General features: G+C 33.0%; 3 protein-coding genes across 3 annotated transcripts; 1 reads left to right on the top strand and 2 right to left on the bottom strand.

Moving 5' to 3' along the window:
* The first annotated feature begins 8,014 nt into the window (after positions 1 to 8,014).
* On the top strand, positions 8,015 to 10,114 carry LOC129886418 (ubiquitin-60S ribosomal protein L40). The gene is made up of 4 exons (XM_055961092.1): positions 8,015 to 8,262; positions 8,354 to 8,456; positions 9,765 to 9,831; positions 9,914 to 10,114. The coding sequence occupies exons 1-4, from the start codon at positions 8,073 to 8,075 to the stop codon at positions 9,938 to 9,940; spliced, it is 387 nt and encodes a 128-aa protein (XP_055817067.1). The 5' UTR covers positions 8,015 to 8,072; the 3' UTR covers positions 9,941 to 10,114.
* Positions 10,115 to 10,778: 664 nt separating this feature from the next.
* LOC129886417 (uncharacterized membrane protein At1g16860-like) lies at positions 10,779 to 15,349 on the bottom strand. The gene is made up of 4 exons (XM_055961091.1): positions 14,867 to 15,349; positions 13,978 to 14,133; positions 11,288 to 11,499; positions 10,779 to 11,178 (listed from the first exon to the last, which is right to left on the bottom strand). The coding sequence occupies exons 1-4, from the start codon at positions 15,200 to 15,202 to the stop codon at positions 11,016 to 11,018; spliced, it is 867 nt and encodes a 288-aa protein (XP_055817066.1). The 5' UTR covers positions 15,203 to 15,349; the 3' UTR covers positions 10,779 to 11,015.
* A 4,055-nt stretch (positions 15,350 to 19,404) lies between these two features.
* On the bottom strand, positions 19,405 to 21,046 carry LOC129886416 (homeobox-leucine zipper protein ATHB-12). The gene is made up of 2 exons (XM_055961090.1): positions 20,342 to 21,046; positions 19,405 to 20,260 (listed from the first exon to the last, which is right to left on the bottom strand). The coding sequence occupies exons 1-2, from the start codon at positions 20,723 to 20,725 to the stop codon at positions 19,883 to 19,885; spliced, it is 762 nt and encodes a 253-aa protein (XP_055817065.1). The 5' UTR covers positions 20,726 to 21,046; the 3' UTR covers positions 19,405 to 19,882.
* Between the last annotated feature and the right edge of the window lie 426 nt (positions 21,047 to 21,472).

Below are 21,472 nucleotides of genomic sequence, written 5' to 3'. Positions count from 1 at the left end.
TAAGTGCACATGGACTTTTATTATCTAACATCAGTTGGATTATAGTTTTAATAGTTAAAATAAATAAATAGAGGCCATTACCACGTATGATATTATTATGGTGTCAAAAGAACCTTAAACATGGATTAAGATTACCTTAATCTTGTAAAGTATGAGTAGTGCACGATTGCAAATAAGAACAATTTTCTTCTTTGAGTGCGCAAGCTAGCTGTTCTTGTTGCCTAACCCACTTTCACTTATTTACTTAAAAAATTGTTTAATTAACCAATCAATAGAATTTAACCACCATAGGATTCGACCACATATTCTTAATTGGAATTCTCTCCTTGACCCCTTTTTTGGGTGCCATATTAGTTAAGTATATATTTGGCTTTGAATTTGATGATTTTTTTTCCTATGAATATGTTCATATTCTTTTCCGTGGTCCTATTTTTTTTCACCCCTTCTCTTTATGCATTTTCAGTTCAACTATTTTAATCAAAAATCTTAGTTTGGGTTGCACAAGTTGTTATTGGATGGAGCTGTATTTGCCACTAGATCATACTTTCACTAAAATAGTTCAACAAGTAGTAGCTAGGACTTCTCTACAAATAAATAAATAATAATAATAATTTAAAAAAAAATAAAAAAAAATTAGCATTTGGGTCCTATTCTACAAGTCCCTAGATTTTGGATACCAAAATCTTTCCTTTTTCAGTAAACTTAGTTTTTCATATATACCTCCATCCATTTATGAATTTTATAATATTGGGTCAAAATATAATTAGTTGTAGGATGATTATCACCGAATCTGCATGCATTGTGGTTTGCCAAGTGGTTGGAATAATGTTAAAGCTAATTATCCAACAACAATTGGAGAACCCCACTGATTAAGCATCTACTTATTTCTTGATTAATCCTTTTTCTTCAAATTTATAAGGAGGACATCAGCATTACGCAAATCGGATCATTAATTTTCATATATATTAGCAAAAAAAATATGAAGGTGAACATCTGAGTAAGAGAAAGCGCAGAACATTATCGTTTAAGGAAATAAAAAAAGGAGATTATGATGAGCTTGAATCAATTATTTTCAAGATCTAATTTCAATTTTTTCTTATGTAGAGAAAACGCCTTACAATCTAAAGTTTTACGTTTCAGAGAAGAAATGTTCTTGGTGGATGCAAACAACTTTCTATCTTCATCCATGGATCCTTTATTCATACTTATTCAATTGGAAGTATTGATCCAATTCAAAAATTATGTTTCGCAATTTCATAATCCAATTTGTAGGAATTCTCTCATTAAATTCATAATTTATTTCCTCAATTTTCTAGAAAGTCAAAAATGTTTTATTTTTATCATCGATCTCTTCCTTTGTTATTTAATTTGTGAAGGATTACCTAAATATGGAATCATAACAAAGTGACATCTATTGGCGTAGGGTTTCGTATTCTCTACTGCTAATTGTTGGATTATATTCGACAATGATTGGTTTCTTATTCAAATCCTAATTATATCCAACCACAGGTTGCTTCTTAACGTTTATAGCCTAACTTTGGATATTATAATTAGTAGTGATTGTTTATGATTATGCAAGAATTAGTTTCTTTAAAATGGTATTTTGTCTTTAAATAATTTAATCTCCCAATGTTAATTAATAATTCGTAATCTTGTTTTATATTTTATACCGCATAAAATAATATATAATTTTTGAAATAACTTAAACAGCCGATCATATGTCACATTAGTCATGATAATTATATTATATTTTTCTTATGATCCGACCAACCAAACACTATATTATTAGTTATGGAATTTTAATGTGGGAATAATTGCTCCAATATATCACAACCAACAACCCTTAATTAGAGGTTAAGTTCTAATTAAGAGTCAATACGAAGAGTGACAGCAAAAACTTATCATGCTCGATACGTGCCGCACATATCTAAGTAATAATGAGTCTATGATATGTGTTTTACGTACATTAATTACTTAATTACACATAGTTTTACATCGATTTCATTTATTTAACCATGATAAATTATGACTTGGTTTTGATAAATGACCAGGGTACGTGTGTGATGAAGAAATCCTCAATCCTTCTTCTGATTCATTCCAATCATGGGATTCTAGTAGTTAATTTCCGTACGTTATAAACTTCTCATTTTAACGAAACGTAAATGAATTAATGAACTAAGGCTGTGTTTGGTATTGAGAAAAATATGTTTAAGAAAATGTTATCACATTTGTTTATGTTTGAGAAAAATATTTTCTCTAAAGAAGAGTTATAAAAATCAAGAATTTTTTTTGTTCATAAATGACATTGCATGATGATTCTCGTTCTCATTCCAAAAAAATTAAACAAGTTAATTAGTACATGAATAACATTACCCTGCTAATTGTCTCCCCCACATCCCCCCTCTCCCCCCCCCCCTCCCAACGTTACTCGACCCCACCTCCACCATTGTAGATTTGTAGTATATATAAATGTTATTACAGAAATATTTATTTCTATTACAAAATATCAACATTATCATCCAAAAAATATTTTTTATAATTATTTTTTCTTTTGTACCAATTACACACCCTAATCATGTATTAACATAGTAACAAATTCAAAACAGTCATTTTGTTGGACTAGTGGTAATTAATGAGAAGCAAATTAAGGAGAAGGAAGTTTGGTGCGGCAGTCAACTTGAAGGAAGATTATATTAGCTAAAATTAAAGTCGCTTGTCGCCAGTCAGTTATGATGTGTTTGCCTAACAAGAACAAAATGCTTCTTTTTCTATTTTTGTGTTGTTAATTAAGGACATAATTCATGTAATGTTATTACACATAGACAATCAAGTATTAGGTAGACTGAGTCGTCAACAAAGTAAAACAAATTATGAGGTCAACTTTGATAAGAGACTTATAAAACTAATTAAATGAATGAATCCCCAAAAATACTACAATTAAGTTGGTTAGGCCGTTAAATTATTGATGACTTATACTTTTAATATTTTAAGCCTATCGATGCGCACAAAGTGTTCATGATAGAAATTGTGATAGAAATTATAACGCCGTTATCTTTCCTCCGAAACATATTTTAAGCCTACCAAAAAAGTGTCCAAATACAATGACAGTAAAATGTGTCCAGATTCGTTCAAGAATAAAATCTCTTGTAACATCCAATTTGAATCTTGTCACAACAAATACTTGACTTCTTATAATAGCCTGTTTGGGAAGCGGACGGCTATAACAATTTGTATTTTTGTTGAATCAAAACTGTTTTCAAGAAAATGATTTATCTCGACATAATATTTATAATAAGTTATTTACTATTTTTTAATTTTCGTTCCATATCAATATTATAATATTTTTCCTAGCAACATATAATTACACAACTTGGAAAATATGACACTTTCAATTTTCATAGAGAACCTATAAATATTTGTCATCACGATCGATAGAAATTATGACACTTTCAATTTTCATAGAGAATCTTTAAATCTTTGTCATCCTAATCGATCATAAGTGGCATTTGACAAAATAAAATTTCAGAATATGTTGATCCATTATTTACCGTGTCTTCTTTTTTATATGATCGAATTTGTTAGAAAAGTTTTCGTCCAAATTTTAGTACACTCAAATATTATTGTAGAGACATATAATATAATATAGTTAAACAAAAAATAAAATTTAAAAAGAATTTGATTGTTATAGCAATTATTATTTTTGTGGATAGATTAATACTTAAATAGAGAATAATTCTTCCAAGTAAGTTACATGAAATACAACCTTTACTTCTAATGGGTTCAAGAGTGACGCGCAATGGATTTAAATTCAGACAGCGTAGCAGTAAAGCTGTAAAGGTAGAAAATCCTTTTTTTTTTCTTTATAATAAAGTGGAGAAATTTTAACCATGGTCAACTGAACAAATAATAACTAATCATGATAATAAAGTATTATCTGTGAAGTGATCAAAACAATGATTGATACATACCAAGTCATTATAAGCACTAAGTAACAGTAATTAGTAGGTCATTCTGGTAGAGAACACCCATAATCGTGGAATACAAAAAGTAAATGAAAAAGACCTTTCTAAATTATGTGATTGCAATTTTTTTTTATTTTTTGGAGTTTTTCATCCGTGTTCGATATTTGTATTGAAATTCAATTAAAATTTGAATTCACGCATTACCTGACTCATTTCTAAGGGCGTACTTCCAACATATTTTCCCCCCCTCATTCTCGCATTACCTGATTCATTTTTAAGGGCACACATATTTTTTTTTCCCTCGTTCTCACGAGTTGGAACTCGAAACTTTGGGTGAAGGGCATGAGGTCGACATTAATGAAATAGAAAGGACAAAAATAGGAATTGAGTGATGAAGCCCATATTCAGTGTTACTTCGTTAGGCTGGGAATAAGATGCATGGGGCTTGATATCGTGTGTCGACAGAGTTACTCTACCTTAATTTAGAGTACAATTTTTCCTCATAAACTTATACGACTAGCTAAATAAGGAAAGTTGAAAATAATGAAATAAACTTCAACATATATCTACTGCCTTGTTGCTACAATGTATCTTGACAAATGTTGGAAAAGAAAAAACCTGACAAAAAATGGACACTTGCATAGTTGCATTATATACAACCCCCATATACTAAAAAAAGAAAAAAACAATTCAATATACATATATATATATATAGTAATGTTCATTTAGCCTTTCAAGTGTCATCGAATGTAGAATGTTTTTTGTCGTCTAGACAAAGAGGGACTGAACATTGTGCCTTTTAAGCCATGTCTAAAGTCTATTATATTCCTTAACGTAACGTTATCACCGGCCAACCATTTCTAGCAAAAATACCTAAACATCTAAGTCCTTTATTTTTCTATAAATTTGTAATAAACTTAACTACACCAAATCTTGTGATCATAATGTTTCTATTTAGACAAGACAGTACTGCTACTACACTTTATGGGTACTGTTTCCTCTTTATTGGTCAACCCCATTCTTTTTTCTTCTACCAAAAATATCATTATCATCGATCGGTCCATTATTCATAAATCCACAGTTCCACAACTTAATTAATTAATTAATTGAGGTCATACTTTTATGAAAATTACCAAGAGATGTATGTTGATGACCACTAAATTAATCGAAGTGTACTTTTTTTGATATGATAGGTAAGTAGCTTATATATTAAAAGTTTGTTGTGTAAAAAAAACTTCACATTGAATCAAATATCATTAAAAAAAATCATTTGATTATCAATTTTAATTTCTTGTAAGGTAATGGTATGGATTACACATTACGCCATCTCTATGTACTTACTCTCTCTAGTAGTTACTAATAAATTGCATGTAATGCTAGCGAAACTTAATATGTTTCTATTGAAAACAAAATGTAGAACTTCTTCCCAATTCTCACGTGTATAAATTGTTATCAATGTAATTCGAAGTTACTTTAGCTCACAATCATAGAAAGATTTAGCCTTTGACAATTAACACTGCAATTGCATTTACTACTTTTAATTAGCTCTAACCATGTATATGTATGTGACAAATTAAGTATAATTAATCAAAATGTACATAAAACCTTCTCTCCAAACAGATTTTATTTTCTAAAATGTAATAACACCTTATAGATTTTCATTCTATATTGGAGTCCCACATCGATGGGTTCAAAGGTCCTCGGTCTCCTTATATGATCATGAGCTTAACTCACATTTCAAAAGTTAGTTCATGAGGGAGGATTGCCCAAGACTATATAAGGAGATCGAGAACCTTTGAACTTGTTGATACCATTCAAGAAGGTTTTGATAATGACAACTGAGAACCAGATTATGGGAACCTGGTTCACTCGCTGGATGGTGCAATAGGCAGACGCGGGAAAAACTGGACAAATCCTTGTATAAGTCAAAAACGCAGAAATAAGGAAAGACGGCACAATTAAGACTCATATAAGGAAAATCAATAAAAAAAGTTGTACTTTCCTTGTAGAACTCAACTAGGTCTTCAAAAACCAATGGTATAAAAGGAAAAGGTCGCACAAAGGAGGGTGTGGTTTTTACAAATCTGAAATTGAGTCTTTGAAGAAAGAAGAACTAGAGTTAGGTTTTCTTTGTAAAAGTTATTTTATGTGTTTGAACTCTACTTAAGAATATTATTGAGTTATAATTTTCTAAGGTAGAAAGTGAGACTTATAACAAGAAGTGTGTTTGACTTCTTGGAGAGTTTGAGTTGAGATTATAGTCAATCGTTAGAGTTAGGAGTTTGAGTTAATTCGTGGATTATTGAGTTGTAAGGAGATTTTTCACAATAAATTTTGTGTCTTGTTCTTACTGTTTACGTTAGTGTCACTAGTTCAAGAACCTGGTTCTTGAAATAGTTAGGTGGTACAGGTTTCTTTAGAACTCCACTGATGTGGGACTCCAACACCTCCGACACGCTTAGGACTAGAAATCTGAAGAATGGACAATATAAGATGGTGAGCCCAGCATCGAAAATAATTAATTGGGTGGGCATGACTCATATACCATGATAAAGATACTCATTGGGGTATCAGGTGTTAGTCCTAGGCGTGCAGGAGTTTGGAATACCACGGTGGAGTTGAAAGGTTCTTGGTCTCTTGAACTAGCTTTTGAGGTTGAAGTAGGTCCAATGTCCATTTTTTAAAGTCAATTCAGAACTTTATTTGATTAGGTGAAAATATATATCCCAAGATTAGCAAGTGTAAAACCAAAACAATCAACTTTTTTGTGTCAATAAGCGTCGGCTACAGCTAGCCTACAAGTTTCCTTAATTTCAAGGTGCATCACTCACATAAGGAATAGCACATATTACACTTTTAGTTTGGTAAACATTAAAGTACTTGTAAGATAAAATCAGTCCTAAGTTAGTTATTTTTCAATTAATGATTTATAAACATCTTTAATTCGACTAAATTTATTACAATTTATCCTTGATTTTCGCTAATTCTCAAGATATCTTTTTCATGACAAAATTCCTAACTTTCTCTCTTAATAACCGTATCTTTTGTTTATTTTCATCTTTTTTTCTTACAAGATAAGAGTACATTATTAGACATTTTATCAGAAATCAATATTTTTTTTTACTCCAACACTCAACACTTATTATCAATTTAAGAAATTTTATTTAAATATAATTAATTATAAGAAAAATTACCTAAATATACAATTTATTTTAACATATTCTCTAAACTTCCCTATCATTTGAAAAAATTACAAAAAATCTCTACTCTCTCCTATTCTTGGTTAGACGGATACATCTCTCTTACGCGATGTATCAGTATAGGTGTGTCTTGTATCAACAATGGTAATGTATCGAAACGCGATGTATCGGGACGTTGAGCTATGTATCGGGACAAGTATAATGTATTGGGACATAATACATTAAGGGCCGCACAACGGAAGTAGGCAATTTCTCATTTTTTGTGTGTGTTAGCTATGAATATTTTGGTGAATTGACTTTCGGTCAATTTTTTCCCGAAACCTTTATTGGACCCTCCATAGGTACCCGAGGGATCAGTACGTATAGCATCGACACGATCCACGGCGTATTCATAGTATTTAGGGGTCACACAAGCGGAATTATATAATTTTCTTATTTTTCGTATGTGTTAGCCCATGATTATTTTGGTGAACTGGCTTGCGGTATTGAGACGTTGAATGGTGTATTCGAAATCCTTAAATTTAAGAGATTTTTGTAATTTGTAAAAGAGTAGGAATATAATGTAATTACCAAACAATTATAGAATTTGTGTAAATTACCATAATTTTAACACCGTGCGCATGAGTTAATTGCAACCAGGCAATCCGCTATGCTAAAAAAACACCTGGGATCAAGGAAGTGCAAAATTAAGACGTAAACAATTAAGATTGGGCCATTGTCGTAGTAGTTGGGATTGGGCCATTGTCGTAGTAGTTGGGATTGGGCCATTGTCGTAGTAGTTGGGCTCAACAAGAGAATATAACAATTGGGCTCCAACTGCAAAACCCTAATATATATATACAAAGGGAAAGGGTTACAGGGGTTCTATCAGAGAAGAGAAAGGGGGTAAGAGAGATAGAGCGCCGCCAAAATGCAGATCTTCGTGAAAACTCTTACGGGGAAGACGATCACGCTCGAGGTTGAATCGAGCGACACTATTGACAATGTCAAAGCTAAGATTCAAGACAAGGAAGGTATTCCACCGGACCAGCAGCGATTGATCTTCGCCGGAAAGCAGCTCGAAGATGGACGTACTCTAGCTGATTATAACATTCAGAAAGGTAATTTTAGATAATTGTTTATGGACTTACAAGTATATAGTTATATCTGTTTTTGTGATTTTAGTGATGATTTATCGGGTTAATTTTGTAGAATCAACTTTGCATTTGGTTTTGAGGCTTCGTGGAGGGATTATTGAGCCTTCTCTGATGGCTTTAGCAAGGAAATACAACCAGGAGAAGATGATTTGCCGCAAGTAAGTTTATTTTTTCTACTTTTTGACTGCATTTCGTTTTGTATGCTAATGATAGTGGTCATCTATGTATGGTCTTGCTCTTCTTATTGAACTCTATTAGGCTGCCTGATACTTATTTATCTTTGAACTAGTTGAAAAGTTAATTCGTGCCTTCGATAGTCTAGATTTTATTTTCCCTTCATGTGGTTAATTCTGATTACCCTATTTAAAATTCATATAAGTCGACTTGAGTTGTGATACAACTATAAGCTACAGCCTCTAGTAAGAATATTAAGTGTTCTTTCTTAAAATGCTGTAAAAGATGAGCCATTTACATTAAATGGTATTGTCAGATAAGTTATTTTCATGAACACAGGTCTCCATGCATTTTCAAGGTGACTTATTAACCTGATTTCCGTTGCATTTAATTACACGGAAGGTGTATGGCATTTTCTGCTTTTCAAAATTAGAAATAAAATATGAAAGGCACATGAGATAATATGTCCTTTCCTTGAGAAAATAAGGACTCGAGTGTTTCAAGGTCATAACTTAGAGAACCAGACTGAACTGGTCTCTCTAATGAAATTGGATTCAGAGTTGATTGTCAGTTCATACCTTTGATTCTATGGGTGTGCGGTTCAAGTGAAAGAAACGTCATAATGATACCGAAGTTACGGCCGAAAAAACTGACCTAGAAGTACTGCTTGAGGACTTATTGGCTGGTTCGGTAGCTCATACTTATTTATTATTTGTAACATTGCAGTGATTATTCACCCAGGATCCATGTAAGTTTTAAATGTTAGTCTCTTTGTGGGATTTGAGTTTTGAATTGCCTTACTATGATTGCCTATTATTTGTCTGTTGATTACAGTGTATGTGGGGTGTGTTTGTCTTTATTCTGTACTTAGAAATTTCTACTTTTGACTTTTATGTTGATCTGTTTAGAGTATAATACATTTAAAGGGTTAATATTGATGACATCCCTTGACATGCATCATCAGTTTTTTACTCCCTTCAACCAACTAGCTGTTTAAGTTAGTGTGGACAGTTAGCTTCTCTTGAACAGAATTCTTCTCAAGAATCACCAAGAAACTATTCTTACTTAGTTGTGCCTTCCAAAAAACAAGTTGTGTGGGTTGCTATTTTGCATTTTCTTGACAACTATTAGAAGGTTAAGGTTGAACCCTGTGTGACCTGCATACTTGTGAGGATAAAATTTCGTTTTGCCTTCTCTGACTTCGATTGTTTATGTACAGCTTTTAATTATGTGGCTTACTCTAAAACCTTGGTTGTGATTGCTTAATCCTGATACCTGTCTACATGTTTTAGGTGTTATGCTCGCCTACATCCTCGTGCTGTTAACTGCAGGAAGAAAAAATGTGGGCACAGCAACCAGGTTAGTGAACACTTTTTCGGTTACTCGTCTTCCTTCCTTGCAAATGTTGGTTAGGCACTCACAAATGTGTCTTTTTCTGCAGCTGAGGCCAAAGAAGAAGATCAAGTAGGCGTGATATCGTGTTTAGCTAGATCAGTCTGTAATAGATGGACTATCATTTTTCTCGTTACTTCTAATTTTATTGTTAAAGAGATCCCTGTGCACTCTATCTATTACTGTTTAGATGAAGTTCTGTATTTGTTTCCTGATAAGCACAAGCCTACACTAGCGTGTTTTATTCTAATATCCATTTGTGAACCGTCATTCATGCTGCATCTTTTGTTGATATCCTGCTCCATTTGCAAAGGCCAATACTGGGTACTTGTGATTTGAGGATTTAGTATAGTGTTGATTCTCGACAGTGGAAAAGTGTTGAAAATTCTTTACAATTTACCTTGATAACACTATCAAACGTAACATTTGTCGTGTGTTAAAAGTATTCTTGTTTTAATTGTTTTTCATAATTGCTGATGACCCATTTGCATTTTCAAGTTTGAAAATCATATATCACGAATGTTATTTTTCTCAAAGGTCAACGTCTTAAAATAATGACTTGTAAATTGGCGCAAGTGTCCAGCGAAATTGGTCACCACTAGTTCTGTGATCTTATTTATCAAAGCTGCTAGTTATTTTGCTTTTCTATTTTTTACAGAATTATTTTTTTAATTGATTAGTAAATGTTCTACAAATGAATTCCGCTCCTTGAACCAATGTTTTGAGTCAAGTGTCGAGTGGAGCTTTGAAACTAGAGCAAAGCTTTAGGCCTGGTTGAAAGGACAAACTGGCCTCAGAACTTCTCTAATAATCGTGCCATTGGATTTGAAAATGTACATAAACTGCTTGTACAAGGGTTTAATCTCTTACCTTGTGTAGCTTATACCAGTTTAACCGTTGCAAGAAACCGAGAATTTTTGCTATGTAAACCCAACCCTTGGTGAATAGATAATTCACATGTATCTGAAAATAACAATAGTACTAACTAATGAAATTCTGAGCCAAAAATAAGCCTGCCTTCCTTTAGGCAAGTTGTTGTACATGCAATGTGAACAACCAAAATGGGATGCGCAGTTGTTAGTTTCCTTGCAAGAGTTTGTCACCTTTATCTGTTGTGTTTCTAAGTTAGAGTTGGTTGCAAAATTTGCGCTCTATGGGATTGCAAGGATCAGTCCATCAACATCAACAGGGAGAAGCAACTTATTCCATAGACAGCCAGTAGAAATGAGCTCTTGCGGCGGAGTGACCACCATTACATCATTGCTCCTTTGCAAAATACCAAATACACTAATTGAGCTACCTTCCTTGATGTATCTGCCAAAAGTACAAAGAGTTTCAAGTAATTAGTTCTCCAAATACATATCTCGCGAAAGAAGAGGGGAAACATCAAATGGAGAATAGATCAGGCAAAAGCATATGTTACCCTTCTTCTAGACGTAGTAAACGAGCTTCAGATGAAAGATTCCTGTCCCTTAACCATTTTCTCAAATGAGAAGCCAAAACTATACAGTTTTTTGCTGTTGTAACTAGTCTGCTCTCTTTTATCAGTGGGATGACTCTGGAGTCAGGTCCAGCCTTGACAAAAGCTCTAATACCAGAGTTCTTGTCAGTTATGTAGAAGTCAGTTGAGAGCCTCTGCCAAGAGAAACTCAACATGTGAACTAACTCTGTAGTGAACTCAAATGAAGGCACAAATTTACATAATCAGAATAGGGTGCTTCTTAGATTGCTTTAACCGGTATCTCTGTAGCTCTAACAACTACAGTATATCATGTTCATACAAAAAGGGAAATTTTTGGCCAGGTGTAGACACATTTGACATCCATAATAGCACCATTTCAATACAAACTAGGAGTTGGACATGCAATGAGGGTAAGACAGTTGATTAAATTTCTTCAGTTCACGTTTTGTGATAAAGAAAATGTGACCATTCGGTCTCTTTCAATCTTCCTCCTATTCTCCCCTTCTTGGCAAGGTTTGAACTCCTATTATGTGCTTTTGATCATACCTTGAAATAGATTCTAATGTATTCATGATGCCATGTAAAGAAACTTGCAAAGTGAAACAGGCCACTCGGGTTTTTTAGTATGAGTCTAGTTCATATGAGCACCTTAATTTTGATAACGTCTCTCTTTCTTTTCTGTGTTAATCATCACATAACTGGTGACCAGTGACCTAGGACTGGATATCCTTAAACTTGAAGATACTCCTATATATATACACATATATACATATGGTGTGTGTCGCACACGTGTGTGCGTGTGAGTATGTATGTTTGTATACATGTGTGGTGTATACACAGCGTGTGCATATTATGTGATTTATAAATATTTTGGTGTCTGGACCAGCTGCCTGCAACTAGACTGATTCATCGGGTACAGAGTCACTAGGTAACTATAGACACCCAGCTTTTGGGAAAATGAAAAGAATTCACCTTGCTCAAGGTTGTGACTTCAGCTCTTCGGTCAATACACCACCCCCTTTCAACTGAGGGTGCTATTCAAGTTTCATACAAATTACACATATCTGGGTTTTATAGAATTAGCTTAAATCTAATTTTTATTTTAGCAAAAAAGTGAAGTATTCAAGATTTTACATAATGGTAGCTTCTCAAATTCATCGACATAAATGTTCTTTAAAATTATACATGGTCAATGTCCTACTCATCTTGCAGTGTATATATAGTGTATTAGTGTATAACATTACCATATCATGCATAACCAGGGTAAGCCCAATCCTACTTTCTCTTATACAATTCAGATTCTAACGATACTTTGCTATAAAGAAACAATTTTGTAGGTTTAAGGGTGCCCTATTAAACCTTAAAGATCCATTTTTCAGACAATGATTTTCTTGTCTAATTCTTTTAATTATCCCATCCTTGACAAGAGACATATAAAGCTCATCCACCTCTAGAAAAAAACAGCAGAAAAAACATGATGACACGGTGAAACTATCGATAACCAGAAATTTCCCACTGATTGTTTGCTTTCTTGACCTTAACAAGTTAAGAATGAGGAATTGACAGGGACATGCGACAATTTGGGAAGGTATGTTCATTGTAGATGGAGAGAGTCCTATTAGGACAAGGAGATTTAACCTTAAAGAGATTGACGTACTGAAGATGGCAAAAAAGTGATATAGCAACAACTCATCTGAAGGAGTCAAAATCGGGCAAAGGGGATTCAACACAAAAAAGAGCATTATGGACAGTGATGAAAGTGTACTCTATTAGAACACTGGCAATGCAAGAAAATGCTACCAGAATACTGTTCGATGCGGAAAGAAGACGATTAAGCAATTTGGGTAGTTTTTAGGTTTTATGTGGGTCTGATGATGAGAAGGTGAGGAAATGGAGCAAATGAAACAACATAGGTTCAGTCAAGCCGCAAACTTTATGGATCAAGTGTTAAACACACATCTTGATCTCATATGCCTTTAATTGACAGACAAGTGATGACCAATTATACAAAGGAGGCCTACCATTAACACCCTAGACATTATTGTTCTAATATGGATAATGTTGCCTGCTGAGACTTTTTATTGTGCTCTTTTTCATCTTCAAATTAGGCAGTGTTTGTCAGTTTCAAAAAAAAAAAGGCAGCGTTGGGAGAAACTTGATTGTGGTTCTAAGCAATTAAGGATGTGGACCTCTGTTTCTTTGTTTTTCCTTAAAGCTGTTAGTTTTTTATTTTAATCTGGCGAGATTTAATATATTTAGGGCTCTAATTAGCCTACTCTTACTGGTATCTTCATAATCTAACAGATCGGTTGACCTCAATTCAATACTTTTGTTCACGTTGTCTTAATGTAGCTTGTGGCACCTAAACATTGGGGTTTCTGCATGATGTCTAGTTTACCTACACACTTTTTTCTGCCATTCGAAATCAAATAGACAGCTGACAATCCTCCATCTGAAAGAATGGTTCTCAAGCAAGGAAATATAATGGAGTGAAGGGCGAAACTATCTTATCTTTATCATCAAAACTAGATTGAAAGGAAAGATAAAGCCAAGAAGCAATGTTAAAGCTGAGAAATAAACAGCTGAGATCTTGTTCATCGGAATTGTTACAAAACGTTATTAATGTTTAGCATGTAAACAAAGTTCCATACCTCAGAATAAGCAAGTCTCCATCCAAAGCATGATTCTTTTACATCCGCAGGCTTCAAGCCAAGTTTTCCACATTCAAACAACAAGGTGGATGTATAAACACATCGTCCAACCTTCTCATAAGAAGACTCCAAAGAGACATTCCCACAAGAGACAGGCTGAAATCATCAAAGAAGAACAAGGCATATGCTGATGTCAAAAAAAGGGAAGGGAAATGTATTCTTCTGAATATGTATTTCATAATATGTTTTTAGATAGGGGCAACAAGCTCATGAATATATAGACTGAATGAACAATAGTAATGTTCTTAGATACATCTATGCAATAATAGAAATAGTAAGCTGCTTGTCTGTCAATTTCACCTACCGGTAGAATACAAGTCTAATTACGCTCATATTAATCATTTAATCACAAAAAATCACTCCAACAAGAGAAGAAAATAATTTCAAATGCACAGAAATTTGTTTTATATTTAGGATCCAACTCTTAAAATGAAGTTATCCATCACAAGAAAAGCAATGCACATTAGTACTATATATTAAAAAATCAATCTTTTTCTTGCACTATACAGAGTACAAGTTACTTCACATTGTTAACAAATAAAAATCCAATGAAGACAGGAGAATCACAAAATCAAGAATAACTTCCGCAAAATTAGTCAAGAATTCCTAATTTAGCAATCAGCTCAGCTTCCCAAAAGAAATTGGGACCATAATTAGAAAGTTCAAATTTTCTTACCATCAGTCATAGTTACACAAAAAAGAACAATACCCTTCAAATAAAAAACACAGATATTACAGAAAATGCGAAGAAATACCCAAAAGAAGAAGAAGAAGAAGAAGGAAAACCCCAATTGAAATGTGTACAAAAAGAAGCTTATTGGTTACCCACCCCAGTAATCTTGACAAGCTGGCCGTGGCAAGCGACAGTGAGGTCTGAATCAGGTAAAGAATGAAGGTAATGAAGAATAGTTGTGTTATTGCGTAAAGAGAGAGAGTTCCACAGTAGAAAAGCAGCAATGAGACCAAAAAGGAATAGGTAAGAAAGGAAGAAGAGAAGGTTATGAACGACAACAAGAATGAAAAGAGAAACGGCAAGCCCAAACAAGAAGAGGGCCAACACTAGGTATAAGGCAAGTGAGGGAATTAGAGGGAATTTGAAGAGATGGAAGCTTTGAGCTACATTTGAATGGGAGAGGTTGTTTTGGTTCATCCCTATTTTGCTCATTTGGTAATCTCAAGGAATTGGAAATTGCTAGAATAAGCAGATGAAGGGTTCGACTGTCATTTTCTTTCACTTCCCACTTCCCACCATCCTTTAGATTATTAATTTTTTTTTAAAAAAAATAATCTTGTTTAGTAGTTGTATTTGAGTTCAATTATATGCCAAGGTTCATCGTCATTCTTGACATGTTTTTTTTTTTTTTTTTTTCATTTTTTGAAGCTCAATTTTGATATTTGTGCTTAAGAGTGGTGTATTCCAACCATTCTACCACCATCAATGTTGATATCCACTCATGAATTTGACAATTATAGTCTCTGCGTTTCCATTTTAATGGTTAATTTAGCTCTTTTCATGTCTATTAAAATAATAATAAATATAAGATAGTATATAATTTATTACGTTATTCCTATTTAATAAAGATATAATAATTTTACCTTTTAACTATGGCACACACCTATTCAATATATTTTTAATGTTAAATAATTTTCAACTTTAACCTTGAATTTCTAAAGCGATAAAAACTTGAGCTAAAACTAAAATTGAATTTCTTCGAGTAATATTTTTTGCCTGATTTTCAAGTATGTAAATTTTGAGAATAATTTAGGTAAAATACAAATGAAAAATTAGATATTTTAACCCTTGTAAATTGTAATTATTTATTTTGCTTATAAGGGGATGGAGTAAATTAAATATTCTCTAATAAGCTTACCCCTCCTGTCATCATATAGTCATGTATAAATTAAAGTAGTTCATCTTTCTTACTCTTTGCATGTCACAATAATATTGACTAATCTACACTTATTTCCAAACAAATTTAGATAAAAGAAGAAGAAATACTATTGTGAAGAAAGTAGATTAAATAATAATTCCCATTCTTATACAGAAAGTAACAATTTAGTAATTGCAGTACAATGATTAATTGTAGTTGATTAGATACGAATCTTTATTGGTGTGCAAAGAAGAAAATTGAGTGAATTGGAATACTATACAGCATTACAACATTACCAAAACTGAAAGGCTTAATATATAAGCAAACTCTTAAAATTGTCAATAAATTATACTCAAATTAAGATTTGTTCCAATTAAGCATCTGAACACACGATAAAGTATTTCTATTTACACCCTTAATTCAAATTTTGATTTTTTTTCCGCGTATTCTCAAGCATATTTTAATTAATTAAGTTAACCACGATAAACATATTATCTATTTTAAGCTAACCCATCAGCCTCAATTGACAGATGTTTGAGGTTTGTAGCATGCGTAGACTAATACAAATAATTAAAGAAGATGACATAGTTTAAGTGGTTAACTTATTTACATAATGTGCACTCAAAAACACGTGCAAAAGTAATTTCAAAATTTAAATCAAAAGTATCATATAGGAAAAATTGGCAGGAAAAAAAAAACTTCTGAGAAGCTTGTATTTGTAACAAAACAAAATTAATCCATACTAAGGACCATCTCAGTTTTTTTTAGTTGTTTTTATTAATAATAATAACGCATCAGTTCGAAATGTGAATTGAAAAAAAATTCTGAGTGAATTGAGTGTTTCCTTGAATAAGAATATTTATGTCTTTAGGGCCAATGTCATCCACAAATTTTAGTCCTAAAACAAAGTAAAAAGATTCCATTAACAACTCTTATAGTCAATAATGTGATTAGAATTTCCTCCCAATATGTCAAGGTGAAAGCATAACTGGTAAAGTTGCTGCCATGTGACCAGGAGGTCACGGGTTCAAGCCTTGGAAATAGCCTCTGGCAGAAATGCAAGGCAAGGCTGCGTACAATAGACCCTTGTGATGAGGCTCTTCCCCGGACCCCGCGCATAACGGGAGCTTTAGTGCACCGGGCTGCCCTTTTTTTTTTTTTATGTCAAGGTGAAAGCACTGGAATCAAATAAATTATATTATAGGTTAAAATGTCATCAGTGTTGATCCTCTCACTAATCACTATTAACGTATACGCCAACGAGTTATTTTTATTTTTGCAATTAAATTATTCATCACCCTTCCTTTCACTTCGTTTGATATATAGTAGTATTAGAGATTTTACAGAATTGTTTAAAGGAAAAAAATAATGTAAAAGCTGATTTTTGTTGCATAAGATATCTTATTCGACCACACTAACATTATCTTATAATTAAATAGTATTGCTTTCCTTTAAAATTAATTAAATTGCCGTCTGTCATTACTCATCAACCATAAAAAAAAAACATCTTTTCACCTTGCTTTCTCAAAAGCAACACATAATAAAGGTGCTTTACTAAAAGTGAGAAATAAATTTAGAGGAATAGAGGATTTTCAAACAAATGTAAACATGGATGCAAATAGCATGAAGAACCACCAAAAAAAAAAAGAAGGGAAGAAAAAGGAAATGAGAATTGAGTATTTCACGAAGCAATACCTTAATTAAATTATCAAAAGGGTACCAAGTCCTATTGGCAAGAGGCTAAAAGCTAGTGGAATACTCCTACAATTCATGTCGTGTAAGGTTCATCCAAGGAAGCACTTTTATTAAATCATATTATTCTCGTGGCCAAAGCTTTAACTTATTAAAACTGGACAATTTTCAGTTCACTCAATAAAAATCGAGGGATTTTTTATATTATGATTTAAGTTACCTGTATTGATATCAATGACAAATTTTAACATTATCTAAGTAATTTAACATTTTATAATATGTTAACTATCCGTCGATATGAGTTCTCGAAAGCGACTGAACCAGCGATGACTTTCTGCTGATAAACATTCTTTTTCCAAATAATTTTTTAGACTAATTTCTTTTCTTCATTTGAAATGCTGACTAAATTATCCTGAAATTATAGTTTTGGAATTATAATCTTTGGGCTCATTTATCTTTTTTAGGAGATGGGATAAAATAATCTCAAGTTTGATAGGATAAGGTGGAATTTTTGATGACTAAGCCTGTGATTATGTTTGGTTGATGATATACGGTCAACCAAATGTAGTATAAATTTTATCCCGAACTTAATCCTAAAATATCTTACTTTATTCCGGATACTAAACAACCCGTTAGCTCATCAAACTAAAATTGTTTGTATTAACACAAGGAGAAAGAAAAAAAAAAGGACCTTATTTCTGCTAAATTATATGTCAAAGGCAAATGGACCTATTTTAAGTATTTTTAATTCAAAATAATTTAAGCAATTTGATAGATAGTGTTTGAATAAAATTAAAAATATTTGTAAGTCAAAATCATAAATTAGAAATTCAAATATATAATTTTTGACTTATAAGCTATATGTTAATTCAAACATACTCTAGCCATTTTTAAAAAATTGCACCAACTATTTTTTTTTAAAGAAAAAGAAGATAATAAAGACAGCTGTGGGATTTGAACCCACGCCGTTTCAACCAGAGCCTAAATTCGGCGCCTTACACCACTCGGCCAACTATCATTCGTCCATGAACTCGATTAATGTTTTATTAATACTTATACTATAAGTTCTCCTAAATATCAATGCAGTTTTCCAAGTAATGCTACGAAAAGGTGAAGTGATAAATAGCAAAATACTCTACATAGGAGGATCTTAGAAAGTGAGGTGACTAGAAGTTATGAATTAATCATTTCCTATATTAATTACAAACATCTAATGTAATAGCAAAGTATGCACTTCAGTTTACAAACTATATTATATATCCCAATAGTTACAGGACGATGTCGATTCAATGGGTCTATAGGTACACCCCACTTTAATGCTCTATTAATTCAGAAATTTATTTCATCATCGTGCACTAAGCAGACTATGAAATGAGCAGAAATTTGTATATATCAATGAAGGAATTAACTATGTGGAAAACAAGACTGGAATTCTATACAATTACATTGCATTCAACATACTAGTAAGCCCCATCACATACTTGATAGATTCCAAGTTATTATATTTTAGATGTCTAAATTCATGCTCCATTGGTTTCATTAATTTATATGTTTTGGGATATTAGACTATATTTATTTGTTCAAGTACATAGCAGTATTGGTACCGAACTTATGTTACCGATGATTCAATCATATTCATTACTGTTATAGAATTCCTTTGGCGAGTCAGCTAACAAGGTTCTGCTTGCCATTCTACAGGGAAATGCGCAACCGCTACCACCATCCATCCTATAGTTTTGAATCGCCAAACCTACCAATTGAATTCTAAAAATTACTAACATTAACGTAATTTAAGTTATATATGTTCACTGTCACTATAGTTTAACTTATAATAGCAAGTTAGATAATATCATGCGTACAACTTAAACTCACTGCAATAACATCAAACCTATAATAGCAAGTCTTTTTCTGTTTTGTCACTTTCTTTACTTTTAAAGCATTATCTTTGATTACGAGCTGTTGGAGATTATACTTCTCAGCTATTCTGGTCTGATAACTATTACTATTACGTATTACTAGTGGCATATTTCAGAGCAAACAAACTAAAAGCACCATCGACTAATACTAGTACAAGATTACAGTTGTCCAGTAGACAAGGGCACCGTAAGGCCGTTGCTGAGGTAAACTCAACTATATATAGCAGCCGCTTATGGAAGTGAAACGAAAGGGTGCCAGCTTTGTCGATCAAATGTACAAGAGACGTCGGCATCTGATCACATTTTTATTTATCCCCCTTTTAAAGCCAACGTTTTAGATGGATATATTTTGTCGACAATTCTGATTCAAGACCAGAAATCCCACCACTGATCATAACTAGTACTATTAGGCTGATGGTCTAAGAGGCCATCTTCATCTAAGCTTCCCCAATTTTCAGGAGAAGTTATAGAACTATCCCCAGCTTCAACCATTTTCAGTAGATGATGTTCTGTATCTTCATCTAACCCAAGATAATCAGCTTTTATACTGCTGTCATCATCTGAAATTACACCATTTGCTCCATGCTGCGATGATAAGTCAAAAGACAAGCTTGGCCTCTCATCCATTTCATTTTTCTTAATAGCATCGCATCTGTTATCTGACTTGAAACCAATCGAATCGATTTCTTGCCTGCAACAGTACTTTTCCCCTTCTTTCTGCATCACATCATTCAGCTTTTGCAACTGCACAACAAAAATTGGACATTAGTGATAATACAGTAGTTAATTGGCTAGCAAGGAAAACTAACTTGTGCAATTAAGTACCTGAATAAGCAAGGATTGTTTTTCTTTCTTTAAAGATTCGTACTGGGAAGCAAGATTATCATAATTGGATTTAAGTATACTGTAATCCCTTTCGAGTTGCTTCGATTTCCATCGAGCTCTCTTGTTCTGAAACCAAATTGCAACTTGTCGAGGTTGCAATCCGAGCTCTCTGGCTAATTGCAGCTTCTTTCTTGGCTCAAGTTTGGTCTCCGTTTCGAACATGGTTTCTAATGATTTAATCTGTTCATCGCTGAACCTCCTCGCGTTGTTACTGTTAGTCTTCTTCTTCTTCTTCGAGGATGATAGACTGCTGCTACTGCTGAAACACTCTGCTGATAGAGCAGCTGCTGAAGAACATGGAGAAAATTCCCCTGCGTCAAACATCTTATTTATCCGGATTCAATCATGCAAATCTAACACCAAAATAATAAAAATGATGCAATTGGATGGAGGAGGAAGAAATTGTTGTGAGATTTCTTGATTTGGGATATATTTATGTGTGCTGGAATGTTCATGTACCTCTGTGGCAGTCGTTGACAGTTGACAGAATAGTATCTTTATGGTGTTTCAAAGGTCTGGTGGGGATTTCTTTAACTTGTGCCCATCTTTTTATATGGATTGAACAAGGGGTAGGATCGAACATATTACTTCAATACTTTTTTCTTTTTTTCCCCAATACTGAGGGGGCGCCACAATTGGGGCTTGTAGTCGGCTGGCTTCGAGGCTCAAAGTCTCTATCTAGCCATCCTGGAATATTGTAAACAAGGAGCCAGCAAGCACATACATTTAATCCAATATAAATATTACGTCTAACAAGCCTTAGTGGTGTTAACTTGCCATCTTAGTAATCATGGTTATCTTCATTATAATATCATTATGGGTGTCTGCAACGTGAATACGTTTTGCCTTATGTAGTTATCAAGGTTCAATTTTCAGCTAGCCCCTTTAAGCTTTAGTATATTTATCTTACTTTTACATGTTTTGGTTTGTGTTGCATACATGGGTGGATGTACCTTTCATGGTACAAATTGGACATAACTCAACAATTTTGATTCAAAATTATATATATAACATCTATATTTAGCTGAAAATTGATCTTTATAACTACATCTTAAAAAGTCTGATTGGTGA

Source organism: Solanum dulcamara, chromosome 4 (genome assembly GCF_947179165.1).
Source record: "Solanum dulcamara chromosome 4, daSolDulc1.2, whole genome shotgun sequence".
NCBI classification, from domain to species: Eukaryota; Viridiplantae; Streptophyta; class Magnoliopsida; order Solanales; family Solanaceae; genus Solanum; species Solanum dulcamara.
Note: the sequence above shows the minus strand (reverse complement) of the source record. Positions and strands in the feature narration are given on the sequence as shown.

Excerpts from the sequence above, each read along its gene's own strand:
- LOC129886418 (XM_055961092.1), top strand. The coding sequence starts at position 8,073 with ATGCAGATCTTCGTGAAAACTCTTACGGGGAAGACGATCACGCTCGAG. Across the intron at positions 8,457-9,764 it reads GAGAAGATGATTTGCCGCAA|GTGTTATGCTCGCCTACATC; the intron begins GTAAGTTTATTT and ends TACATGTTTTAG. Across the intron at positions 9,832-9,913 it reads AATGTGGGCACAGCAACCAG|CTGAGGCCAAAGAAGAAGAT; the intron begins GTTAGTGAACAC and ends CTTTTTCTGCAG.
- LOC129886417 (XM_055961091.1), bottom strand. The coding sequence starts at position 15,202 with ATGAGCAAAATAGGGATGAACCAAAACAACCTCTCCCATTCAAATGTA. Across the intron at positions 14,134-14,866 it reads AGCTTGTCAAGATTACTGGG|CCTGTCTCTTGTGGGAATGT; the intron begins GTGGGTAACCAA and ends TGATGATTTCAG. Across the intron at positions 11,500-13,977 it reads GGAGACTTGCTTATTCTGAG|AGGCTCTCAACTGACTTCTA; the intron begins GTATGGAACTTT and ends TTCTCTTGGCAG.
- LOC129886416 (XM_055961090.1), bottom strand. The coding sequence starts at position 20,725 with ATGTTTGACGCAGGGGAATTTTCTCCATGTTCTTCAGCAGCTGCTCTA. Across the intron at positions 20,261-20,341 it reads AACAATCCTTGCTTATTCAG|TTGCAAAAGCTGAATGATGT; the intron begins GTACTTAATTGC and ends TTTGTTGTGCAG.